Genomic DNA, 13,226 nt, shown 5'->3' with positions numbered 1-13,226 from the left:
GTAGTAGAGTTGCGATTCCCGCAAACTATCCCGGCCTGCCCTCCCTCTTTCCTCGTCCATCCCAATGGGTCTTCTTTCCCGGCGAGAGTGCCCTCCGCGCCATCTCTCGCAGCCTCGACGCAACGCCCGCACATAATCGTCGTAGTCATTACCATTAACTTCGAGGAACGTCCCGGCGTTACCGGCGTCATGGCTTTGCTGTCGGCTCTTCGCAAACTGCGTTGGAGTCTGCGCCGGTTAAAGAATTGGCCCAAACTTCGCAGGAGTTCGGCTTCTTGATCCTAATATAGGCAGTGCGACTTTGCGAAGGCATACGCAAAGTCTGATGGAAGAACCGGTTTTCACGACAGAAATCTACGAGTTCCGTGAAATGCGTTGCCAGAATCTCGTCGGTACAGAGGCTTAGGCTTTCGGGTTTGCCTGGCGTGCCTTTTGACGATCAAAGATGTTTTTCCATGAAAGAATGGGTCTCGTCATGAGTAGATGCTCGTAGTTTTAATGAGAAGTCCGTCCACTGTGGTGCATCAGAGCAGAGTTTAAGTGGTTTGTTTGAGCTCGAAACAAATTATTGAAATGGCCCCCAGCATACTTCAGAGCCGTGATAAATAAAATATTCATAGCCGCAAACTGGAAGCTCCAGGTTTACTAATGGACGCGAATTACTGTGGAGAATTTTCGGTATTACAACGAGTGAAGTGATAAAACACACTTGCTTTTCAGTGAACGTATGACATTTTCTTACTATACACAAAGGCTGCTTTCCTGGGGCCATTAATGTCGACAGCTGCCCATCTGAAAGCTCTGACAGGACGCTGAGGAGAAAATCAGCTTTATTTTGCCCCCTTTCGTATAAACATGCAAGCCCATTTTTAAAGCAAATATTACGATATATTATTATTACTAGTGTCAGATGCCGCATGTAGCATTTCTGCAAATAAATGTGAGCTCTCACGTTGGTTAATAAATAGGGTGCCGTCTTGAATTGTAAAGTTTAACTCGTTCAATATTCCAGAACTACAAGTAACAATGGTCAACTGCACGAAAGACTTGAATAAGACCTTATATTGATATTCAAAGTAATAAAGTGCAGCGCCGAATTTTTTTTGTCCGTAACTAGTTATCCGTTTATCTTGGCCTCAAAACACTGTCTCACAAAGAAAAAAATTCGAAATGCGAACGCAGCTTGTCCCATATATGTCTGGCAGCTGCAATAGTCATGAAATAAATGCATCTTTCATTGTACACTTGTGCACAAGAAAACTGAAGCAATTAACATAATGGTGACCAGGTGTGATCATTTCAAACGCGTTGTCACTCACCCGCGTCATAAATAGCACTGTACCTCCCCTCTGGGGATGCACTGAAGCTACATCCTGCGCTTCTATCATTTAATGAAATAATTAATAACACGCTTCATTCATGAGCAGCATGATATCAACAAAAACGGAGCGGCTCCCAGTCCGTGAAAAACGAATTTGTTGCATGGTAAGCGTTTTCGGAGACAAAAAGGGTCAATGCGATTGAAAAAGGAATAAGGAAAGTACAACTAAAAAATAAACAACAAAGATAGCACAGCACAGGAATTGGTAAAACGGTCCTTTGCGTGAACCGCTCCTCAAGTCCACACTGCAAAAGTGAGCCCGTGGCTCGCACACAGTGCGAGCAGTATTAGCCCCGAGTAGCGAGTTCGCGCCAGCGGCTATGCGACATCATGAAGTCGCAGTGGCCGTCTTCCTCCACCCTCGTGGGTGAGGCATCGTCCATGGAGATGCGAAGCACCGATCTGCTCTGGGCGTCGTACTTGGGCCACGGGTCGTCGTCCGGCCCGTTCGGAGACCTGCGCGAAATAGTTTTGTCCACGTAAGATGGCAGGGATGTATCCCCGCCGTTAAAGAACAAAACAGAGACGTATAAAAATTGAAACGATTTCAACAGGATGAGCGCCTCGCGTCTCTTTTGAAAATTTGAAAAAAAAAAATGTAATCGGCATTACATCAACCGCTTAAATCGATTATCTCCTCTTTATTTCTCCTGAGATATGTATTCGGTCCTTACGCCGCCGCGGTGGCTCAGTGGTTATGGGGCTTGGCTGCTGTCCCGAATGACGCGGGTTCGGTTCCAGTCGCGGCGGTCGAATTTCGATGAAGGCGAGATTATAGAGGCCCGTGCTTTGTGCGATCTCAGTGCACGTAAAGAACCCCAGGTGGTCGAAATTTCCGGACAACTTCACTACGGCGTCCCTCATAGCCTGAGCAGCTTTTGGGGCGTTAAACCCCCCTAAACCATAAACCAACCATATGTATTCGATCCCGTGCACAGTTCATGCTGCTCTGTTTTGTCTCTTAAAGGGACCCTGAAAAGGTTGTTTGAGGTTTACTATAAAATATGCTTGCATTATGCAGAGTACAGGCCACACAGCGTTCATGCTGCATGCAGGACCTTAACAGCGAGCTAATCATTTTCAATACATTTTTTTTTATTTCCGGTTCTGCGCCTCACGGAGACAAACGGTACGGGGCTTTCGCCCGAACCCGCGTCATGTTGCGCTTGGTAAGTCATGCACCAGAGGGACATCATTGGTTCACCGCGTCGAATCTTTTAGACGTCACACAGCTACCATGAGCGCGGCTGTTGAGTCTAGCGGATGAGGAAGCTCCGCTCCACGGGAAATTCCCGCGTGCGTGGGCAGCCGCCGGAGGGGCCGAGCGGGTGGGGCCTGTGAGGACGGTGAAGGAGCGCCGACATTTCAGCGCGGAAAAAGTGACGAGAGGAGAGGGAAGGGCGCGAAGACGCTGAAATCTAAATTTTGGCTCTACATAACTGAGGTTCTCCAAAACACATTAAGAAAATCTCGCTGAAGGATATTCATGAAGCAACGTGCTTTAACACCGAGAGCCCCTTTCAGAACGCCTTAAAAGTCGCCCTCTTGTCTTCCTTTCTGCAACTCCTCACTCTGTCCTTACCTTCATTCTAAATTTTGGTGTGATGGATTTTAAGGCAAAAGGTCCGATCAACCGAACGCCTAGAAAAGCCACCCACGAAAATATCTTGCAATGACCTGTTAGTGTGGAATCCTGCACCAGGGGCGAGTTCATCGGTCACACCTGGAGAGGGTAGCAGTGGGGCTCCCATTAATACCATGCATTTCATGGACATTTTGGTCAAAAAAGTGAGGTTCGGCATATTTTATAGTTTGAAATTTTCTCGCTTGGTGGGGCCCCCGGCCTTTCCTTCTTGAATCCAACCCTGACCTTCGTGCCTGCGCACTGGGAGCTGCGGCAGTTTTGATACAGCCGCCAGGGGCCGCCTGAAACATTTGCCTGAAACGACTATGGATATAGCTCTTCGGAAACAGAATCGCAATCGCCACACATTCTTGCGTATTGCGGCGTTCAGAGCAAAAGCATCAATTGGAAAAGGACGACGCGCACCAGCTAGTGCTTACCATCCGCACTATCCACAGTGCAGTGGCCATTTTTTTTTCTGCAGAATATGGGTAAGTTGCTGTTGATAAATTCTGAGAGTGCCAAATGTGGTCCAAAATTTTCTTGCAAGCATAATACAATGCCAGTGCTCTTGTGGGCCAATGTATCTGCTCATTTATACGCTGTAATTACCATTTAACATTGCTCTGAAAAATAAACCTTAGGTGGATGTCTCATACAAAGCGAAATAAAAATTCTCTCCAAATTCATCTTTTTCTGCACGTGATACCCAAAATCTCCGAAAATATACATTTCCTTCGCTAAGGAAGTTATATTTGTAATGTTATTCGCTCATAAACTACAGCTTCATGCTCTTAGAATATTTTCTTGCTGGCTAAATTGTGGACCTTTCCAGATGTAAGCAAGCCTTTATTACAAAATATCAAGGCGAGTCATTCATATCAACAAATCGGAAGGATCTACAAGCTTCGTTTTTTTTTGTGTGAATAGCCTATTTTTTGTCCTGCCCTATTGTCCTCACTCTGAAGTTAACAAATGACAATTTCATACCAGCGCTTCATGATTCATTATAAAGTATCTGATAACAGCGGGAAGAAAAAAGGCCCAAGAAAACTTTATTACAAAACAACGTCTCAGCAGTAGCCCTTGTAAAGGGCAATGCACTCTAGCTGCTTGCTTATTTATCCTAAACAAGTGTGCATACTTATGTATCAAGATCACAAACAGGGACCACGGAAACAGGGCCACATGATTTCAACTCATGTGAAGAAAGTGACTATTACTCGCGTACAGCACTAAAATCAAACTTTCGTATTTTTTTTACACATCTAGTACTGAACATCCTGTACCAATAAAGCAACTATATTTTCACCATCAATTTTTTCTTTCTACCTCATGCGTGTGAAAGGGCGATGTATTGCAAGAACTTCTGCCAAGCGCGCATTTGGGTACGTCTAATCAGCCAGCAGCCTTTAGGAGGAGCTGTGTCTGTTTTATAGGAATGCGAATAGAAACTAGTCATATCTGTAAAAAAGGTAAGATAATATAAATGAGAGCTTTCGAAAAAAATGAACACCAGATTTGTTTTCTTTCTTTACACTGCTCTCTAATATGCCAAAAAAAAATATTTGGATCTTCTTATCCACGATGCTGTGTCCTTGAGGCAAACATTTTTGTATTTATTTTCACAAAAGAAAAGCACACGCGTTGCCGGAAGCTGTAATCTAGTAATGAGCACTGGAAGAAAAAGAGGACAGTGAAACCATTTCCAGCAAATGCCATCACTCCACGACAGTCAAAATTACCTCAGTCCTGCAACTACTAAGGTCAACAGTAACTTACCGTGGGGTTGTCAAAATGCTCACCCAGTTTTGGCAAACGTCGCCCACCTTCGCATCACGTGTCTGCCCTGCGCCACCACTTTCTCGGGAAGCTTGGCAGCACTCGTAAGCGCCCCACCCAACGCCATGAAGGCGTCGAAATAGTGCGTCGGGTTGTGGTAGAAGTCCGTCCTATTGCGGCGTTCCTCCACGAAGTGTTCCGTCTCGTTAGCATCACCTTGAGGCAGAAGGTCGCTCGCGAACGCCTCCAGGACGTACCGGTACACCACGCCTCCGCGCCTGCTCACCAGGTCGGCCATGACGCCAGACGGACAAGCGACTTTAGCGTCGGCCAAAAATTCGGACGCCTGGACGTAACGGTCAGCGCTGGAGTAGCCGCCGCCCCCGAAGTACAGCCTCCATGCGGGTCCCAGCCTAGGCCTCGCAAAAAACTGCAACACTAGGCGCTCGAGGAAGATCTGAACGAATCCCCTCGGCCACTTGCCGACTTGGGCTAGGGACCAGTCTTTGAAGAACTCGCCTAGGTAGAACTCGCCTTCGTTGGCCGTGTGGCCGATGAGGAGCTCAGTCCCGTTCAGCGAAGGAAGCAGTTCATGCGAGGGGTCGGCGTTCTCGCCGCTTTCCTCTTGAAATGGAGGCATGCCGGCAATGAGCACGGAGTTCTTGCCCCACGGGTCGTACGAGGGTCCGAACAGTTTTCCGTTGACGCCATCGAACGGGTCGAGGTCACGGAGCAGAATGAGTGTCGGCGCTTCTCGCAGGCATTCGATCAGCGACCTCACCGAAGCCTCGTCGTGTGCCGTGTAGTTTCTGCGGGAACAAGTGTTGCTGACTGGCTTTGCTCAAAATTCAAGGCGTGTTCCGAAGGTAACTCAACAGCTCTCGCGTTAGGTTGCCGTCGGGTTTCAATGTATTCGGAATTCCAATTGCACATCTGAATACAGGTCGGTGTTGCACAGGCAGTCGCAGGAGTCGTTTGACTAGATCGATGTGTGGAGCGAGCCTCCACACACGCACGGTGTGATTCACGGTACGCTCTACTCAGACACAGTCGACACACTTCTCGGAGAAGCCAAGCCCTGTATCAGATTGAGGGCCATGTCGAAGTCAATTATTTGAGGAGGTATGCTCCCATACCGTTGAAAATGCATTTCTTAGAATGGTGGAATTACGCCGTCCCGTTTGTGAGCAATCTACAAAGAGTGGAAAGACCAGTCCAGCATCCATTTTACTTACAAACACCACGTAATCATATTTGTTTCTAAGCGACACAAGTGTAACTAAAAAACATTAAGGTTTTGTTTTCTAGAACGAGAACTGCACCCGCCACTGTTCCACAACTTCAATCTGGAATCATTACCAGAAATAACGTCTAGATATTTATGTTTTGCAAACTGCTGTTAACGTCGTCTCTCAATGTAATAAACTATCTGAAACAGTCTCTGTAATATTTTCGTTCTTTTTTTTCCATAATTTCACTCAGGCCGGTGCGCTTTCAAAGGAAAAGTGGAATGAGTCTTCGCATTGCCAGCTACTGAAAGGCCCTTTGTTGTAGCCTGCTACAAATTTCTCTGCTCAGTGCCCCTCACGCTAGTGCTTCTGTGTCGGCAGCAACAGCAGCAGGAGCTTTCTAATCTAGACGGGCGTTTTAGAACTGTGAGGGTTACTCACACGTTCACTGGTCTCTTGCCATGTGCGCATACTGCCGCGGCGTACTCCTGAATCTCCGACGGTCCCACGAAGGGCACCTGCTCAGCCGCCTCGAAAGGACTTCCACCCTGCATGATGACGCGGTGGACCAGTCTGCGACTCTCGGGCATCAGCAGGTGCAAGCCCGCGCTCACGGCACCGCTGTCGACTCCGACGAGCGTGATCGAAGCGTTGTTGCCACCGAACGCTTCGGCGTTCTCCGAGACCCATTCCAGTGCGGAGTGTTGGTCGCGAAGGCCCTGGTTTCCAGGAACCCCGAAGAAAGGGGTGGTCAGGAAGCCGAACACGTTGAGCCTGTAGTTGGGCACGAAGACCACGACGTCCTCTGCGGCGGCCATGTAGCGGCCGTCGTAAAGCGGGTCGTCGTTGGAGCCCCGCTGGAACTCGCCGCCGTGCAGAATCACCAACACCGACCTGCAATGGCCGTGGTCCGAGCACTAGGTGGCTTTAGCAAGGGGCTCATAAAGTGAAGGAAACGCGTGCCATTATCCAGGATTGGGCACCATACTGCTCTGTGTAACTGCGCTGTCAGGGAGTCACACAGAAGGGTATGTCTTCTAGTACTTCATATAGGATATTTTGGTAATTCGTAACTATAAGTATCGGGAATATTTTCATTGAACTTAATGTCATACTTGAGTGTATTGAGGTCACTTAGGGGCTTTCATTCAGGGTACTAAGTTTCTGATTTGGGAATGGGGCGCACACAGAAGAACCTTGAGGGATTTTGTGAGTAGCAACCACGCAGCTCAAAAGATGGCGGGGTCATGTCTAAAAAAAATGAAAAAGAGAGGGGGAGTTTTCAGGGGGCTCTAAAGGCGTGTAGGAGTGTTTTGATGTTATAACACAGGACATTCTTGTTGCTACCTACTAACAAATAATGATGCTGCCATTTTTGCGAATACATTTTATAATAATGTCAATAACAAAAATTACGATAATGATTTTATTTTTTTAATCGGGAAGGTGGTGGAGGCTTTCGCGAAAAGCTGCCCGATAAATGGCATATTAATAATGGCCATAAATCTCTCTACGCAGCAAAAACATTATCATAAAATCAGAAAATCAGCTGATCAGGAACTAAAGACGACATGTACAATATAATTGAACAGTCGAAAATAAACGAAAGAAGAAATAGTGCAATAAATATAGAATTAAGAATCAATGTGGCTATCTCATAGCATATTATGAGAAAATGTAACGCCCAGAATTTCATGTTCTTCGTAATTTCTATTGTGCAACTCCATAGGTTACTCCATAGATTACACTAGATGAGGATTTAACTGCTTAGGCTTTGGTGTGAATATTTACAATATGTGGTTTACGATCAACCACGTCTTAAGCTCGATGAGCGGAGTTCGCTTTGTTTTGTAGTATATGACAATCTGGAGCATTAGGCTTAAAGCAGAGGTTAGTGAAAGCACTTATGTAGATTGTGAAAAGAGGAGGACCGAGACTGATGTCCTGAGCAGCACCTTTAACTACGTGTTTTAAACCAGGACGACATGATTCCAGTTGGACAAACTGCTTCCCAAATCTCAGATGTGATTGATTAGTTTTATAAAATGCCCGTGGATTCGATATATTATTATTGTTTCGTACGACGGAGTGAATGAATAGAAATAAATAATTTTTGAAAGTCGACAGAAACTTCAAGTACTGACTTCCTGTTATTAAAATTGAGACACTCTTTCTGTTCTGGTGAGGTTGATTCGGTCGATTTGTTTTTTTATTTATATTGAGTGTGTGAATTGAGCTTGTGTAAATCAAATACGAAATAAAGTTAACAATGCATAAGCTTTGCTAAGCCCTCAGAAAATGTCAGTAAGACGGAGATGGCCGATAATTACTGATATCATCTGAGTCATTTTTTTAACATTTACTAGAAGCCTTAATTTTGCAGGATAAAATAACATGAACAGCTATTGACCTTTGTTTACGTGCCAAAAACGGAAGTACAGGTGTGATGAATGAGAGCCGTTATCTATTCTCAGGAACTGGCACATTTGGCTGGTGTGGAATAGACAATATTTTTTCTTGGGAAGCTTAATGCGTGTCAGCGAATAACGCATAAACGCTTTGATATACCTGATTAAGTGGGCAGTTATGTTTACCACCAATACAAAGCACGTGTGAAGGAATAAATAGTCAAATGTTGGCTGTGCGTGCTTAGACCTCAGTTAACCTAGGCGATAAATGCGTGATGGCGAACGCACTAGGCGGTCTGTGTAGCCCTGCGCGCGTTCGCTAAAATTATTTTGCACATATACAAATTTTGCCCCCTTTGATTTTTGACCTGGTCAGACGTATTGCATCTAATATTTCTGTCCTGTATTCTAAGATGATCCCATAAGAATAGCAAGGTTTTCATGGTGAATAAACGAAAGGAAATGTCAACCTGTTGGTGGCGTCCTCCGGAGCGAACACGTTGACGTGCAGGCAGTTTTCGGCGCCGATGAACCCCTGCGCGTCCTGCACCAGTGAAGAGGGCGTGGGCTGCAGGCAGGGGTCGCGCACTTGCTCCGAAGCGTCGCGATAGCCGCTCCACGGGGTGCCGCGAGACGGGGGCGAGAAGCGGTCAGCGCCCAGCGGTGCGTCCGCGAACGGGATGCCGTAGAAGACAGCCACGTACCTGCGATAACGGTGTCCGTTTGTGCGTGCCAACTGACCCACAAGGAAACGAGGAAAAGAAGTAATGTTTGGCGCATGGCTCTGCGTTGCCCTCGAAATCCATTAGCACACTGCCCTCCCTTCTTCGTACACATTCGCACGCGCACTCGTTTAAAGCGTGTAAACGACATGCCAGGGTGTGGTTTTGAGACGTTCGCCATTACATTCCGGATCTGACTAAATTTGACGGCGCCAGCTGCCAACCACAATCCATGCGAAAGCGTATGTATGATGAGATATTGTTTCGGGCTAAAGGTCAGTCGTAACTGACGTCCACATATTTCGCATTTTGCTATTATCGAGTTCTAGACACGTGTGCGGCGGACCGTATTTTTTTACACTTCTACGCGTTTGCCAAATTGAATTTCTTGTGTTTCTGAGCAGCGATTTCAAGCGCGTTATATTTATTAGGCGGTGTCACTGCCAGCTAGATCTTTCCTCTGGCCCTTCGAAAAAGCAGTGACTTTAAGCGGAGTACACGAAAAAAAGTGGACAATGGAAGGGGATAATTAGAGAGCTTAGCCAACGTTTCGACAAGAGTAGTCCTCTTGTGGGCGTCACTTGTTCGAAGCGTGAGGCTGCGCCTGGAAAGCATGAAGCACTTGTCTGCGCTCCAGAGTTAGATCGCTGAAGCGCACTTGTCAAGCACGGAGACGCGGATGCCAGTCACGGCTCCCAAGCTTGTCATCACGGTCACTTCTCGAGGCCTGATGAACCGCTGGACCTGGAGCGGGGCCCACGGACCGAGCAGGTACGCGAGCAGAAGTGCGACGCCGGCGATCAGCACGACAACTGCGAGTATAGAGAGCGAAGTGACAAAGACGTGCGATCAAATCCGCACACTTATCTGTTTTGAGCACGGAAATCAGGAAGACTCGTTCTAGCATGAAATAGGATGAAGTTCTTACTTCATACTTCAATAACCTCGTTAAATGTCCCTTATATGCACCTTATATATGCGCTTTATATTGTCGATATAAGTGCCTTAACAGAGCTGCGCAAACTAAACCTTCAAGAATCTATCACATGTTTCCTGTGCTAGCAAGGAAAAGCGGATTCTTTTCTGAGAGATGCTTTCGTCACCGAATACTCGAGGTCTGAAATAACGATGGTGCCTAACATTTCTCGTAAAAAGGTTACTATTGCTCTCAGTGGGAATAAACTTCGCGCTGTTGACACACGCACGCGTGCACTCAGAACATTCGCAAAAAAAGAGAAAGAACAAACATTTGAAGATAACTGTATCAACGTTCATGTTAGCCGCATTAGGATGCCAGAAAGCGCTTGATGCTATCTATAAGCTCAAGGTCAAAGTCATCTCCGGTGGCTGGACCTTACCTTTCTAAGTGCATCTTCAGGAGAGAGGCAAGGGCTGGGGGAGGACGTGAGTGAAGTTGCGATTTAGATGCGTTGGCAGCTTAAGTCTGCAAAATAGCTTGCCGCAGCAGGAGATGGTGATGATATCCGGACTACTAATTAAATATTTTCAGAGCTATTTTTTGCACTTATTTCAAATATTGATTTTATGTCAAACGATCTCACGCTCTTGTGACATGCTGTGACTGCATCGCCTTCAAGTATTTAGTTAGCGATGTCAAGAAAGCGCCTTTCTAGAACGGTCACGGAGAGAACTTCCCCGACGCAAAAGGTGAAAGCCAAGTTTTGAAATCTCTAAAGTGATAGGCATGCAATCACTGACAAATGTCTAGAGAAGTGCTGGCTCCCACATGTCGTAATAACCGACCGACCGACCGGTTGATTTATTTATTTATTTATTTATTTATTTATTTATTTATTTATTTATTTATTTATTTATTGCTTTGTACATTTACTGGTAAATTTATTGATGGATTGATCAATCGATTGATCACGTACTGCTAGCCCTATATCAGAAGCTGATGTAGCCGTAAACACGGGTAAATACGGGAACAAAAGGACAAGGTGCATATGAAGTGCTATGAGCTTCTAGGCTGCGACGTGGAACATAAAAGTGTTATATGTATAAAAAAATACACACTACAAATAAATTTTGCAGTTGCACAAGAAGAAATAATAACAAGACAAACAATGGCGCTCTTTAAGTCGGGGCGGGGGAGGGGGGGGGGGGGGGGGGGGGGGCTTGGGAGTACGCAAACATTTCCAGGAGATGAGGCCTGTCAAAGGAAAAGTCTGAAAGTTTTGTTTAGACATTTCAGGCAGCGTAAAGATAACCCCGCATGTTAGCTTCTATTGCTAGAAGACTAAACGCAGCTGTCCAGCCCGTTCGTAAAATCTGGAAGAGCTTCTGCCGAAGGCCTTGCGCCTTCTATCGCGGAATTTAATGGCGCGAAGAGGAAGTTTAATGTGCATCATCTATCCGAGTGCGAATGCTTAGCAGTAAGTGCGCATGATTGGACAGTCGAGGAGATGACTACCGTTAAATACAGAACACTCACTTCTGGTTGAAGATCCGTTATGCACCTATTATGTATTAGTCTCTTTATGAGCTGTGTTATTGTAAAGGGTATACTTGCAGCTCGTATCCGCGTCCTAAATTAACCCTTTATAGGTTTCGAGTAGAAAAAAAAGTCTTACTGAAAGGGCGAAGATGATCACCTTTGCACATGAGTAGGTGAGAGCTAAGTCATTAGGCGGTGCACGGCGAGAGCTGAACAACACCCTGCTGTGATCAGCCGGCTGTTAGTTCAAGTGCGTGTACAGGTGCCACGGGGCCTGTTTTCATCGTTTTTGAGCTGCTATGCATCGTACTCATACACACGTTTGCGAAGGTGCTCTGCAGCTTTCAAACAAGCTACTCCGATATTTTAGAACTTCATGTATGATCTCCCCTCAACACACGGCACAATTACGTGATAGCAGCGAGCCATTGTAGGTTGGGTGGTCAGTTACCGGTTTCCTTCTGCCCTAAACCCTACCGATTGCCGGTGACAACTTCGTCTAATAAGAAGAGCAAAATAAAAAAGGATGTTAAATGCGCAACCTACCAAGTGACCTGCGTAAAGAAAGAAACGTCCATCGCACGAAATCATGATGTTCGTCGAGCCGTTTCATCCCAAAGTCAGTCGTTTTGAAAGTCATACTGGATTGAGGTTAACCCTTACGCGCCTGTTAATATATTGAAAATACGAATCGGCCAGCCTCGCATTGATCTTAACTGGTGAATGTCTCGACATTAAAGGCGGTATCATAAAATGGACTTACCTACAAGGATAATGATTAGTTTAGCGTTCGGGTCCCCCATGACTGTTCACGGACACTGGTGCCCTGACCGCCGGCAGGATTCCACTTCGTCTTCTTCGTCGCCTTCTTAGATGTCCAAGTCTGTGCGGGCTTTCGAAGCAAATGGCTGGGAGTAAATTGTTTGTGCAAAAACAACGAACAGGCGGCGGCGCTGGTGGAAATGTAACGCGAGTACCATCAAATGCACAAGCAACGTAACAAGATTAAACTTCATCTGCAATATATAAGTTTGTGCGTTATTAGAGCATTGACATCTTTTGAGACGTCAGAACAAAAGTGTCCCTTCTGATGATAATTGTAAACTTTAGTGTAAGTGACTAATGGCCCAAATCACAGACTAAAAAGAACGAGTAGATATTTGGAATCATTGTTGAAACATATTTATTTTAATCTCATTGGGCATAAATCTTACATGGGTAGCAAGGTGTATATGTATATAGCTACAATATTGATATTATTTTTGCCTCAAATACGATGGCACATACCCATTGTGGGGGATTGGCCATTTAGCTACATTATTACAACCAGGACATTTTTGCATTACGGCTTCTTTTTCTTTACTTTTCTCTCCAAAATTTTTTTTTTCATCGTTTCCTCGATTTCTCTTCCCACCGCCTCAAAATCTTTTCAAAATCATTGCTCACACTCCATTCTTCCTGAACCTTTGTTTACACAGCTTGTGATAAAGCCGCCGTGGTGGCTCAGTGGTTATGGTTCTCGGTTGCTGACTCGAAACACGCGGGTTCGATCCCGGCCGTGGCGGTCGAATTTCGATGGAGGCGGAATTCTAGAGGCCCGTGTACTGTGCGATGTCAGTGCA

The 13,226-nt window shown here is 45.8% G+C and overlaps 1 protein-coding gene across 1 annotated transcript; it reads right to left on the bottom strand.

The window, feature by feature from the left end:
- Positions 1-1,668: 1,668 nt before the first annotated feature.
- Positions 1,669-12,895, bottom strand: LOC144095348 (cholinesterase-like). The gene is made up of 6 exons (XM_077629112.1): positions 12,892-12,895; positions 9,805-9,958; positions 8,895-9,128; positions 6,458-6,910; positions 4,811-5,596; positions 1,669-1,837 (listed from the first exon to the last, which is right to left on the bottom strand). The coding sequence occupies exons 1-6, from the start codon at positions 12,893-12,895 to the stop codon at positions 1,669-1,671; spliced, it is 1,800 nt and encodes a 599-aa protein (XP_077485238.1).
- Between the last annotated feature and the right edge of the window lie 331 nt (positions 12,896-13,226).

The sequence above is a fragment of the Amblyomma americanum genome, chromosome 6 (assembly GCF_052857255.1).
Source record: "Amblyomma americanum isolate KBUSLIRL-KWMA chromosome 6, ASM5285725v1, whole genome shotgun sequence".
NCBI lineage: Eukaryota > Metazoa > Arthropoda > Arachnida > Ixodida > Ixodidae > Amblyomma > Amblyomma americanum.
The sequence above is the reverse complement of the archived record's forward strand: the minus strand, read 5'-3'. Positions and strand labels throughout refer to the sequence as shown.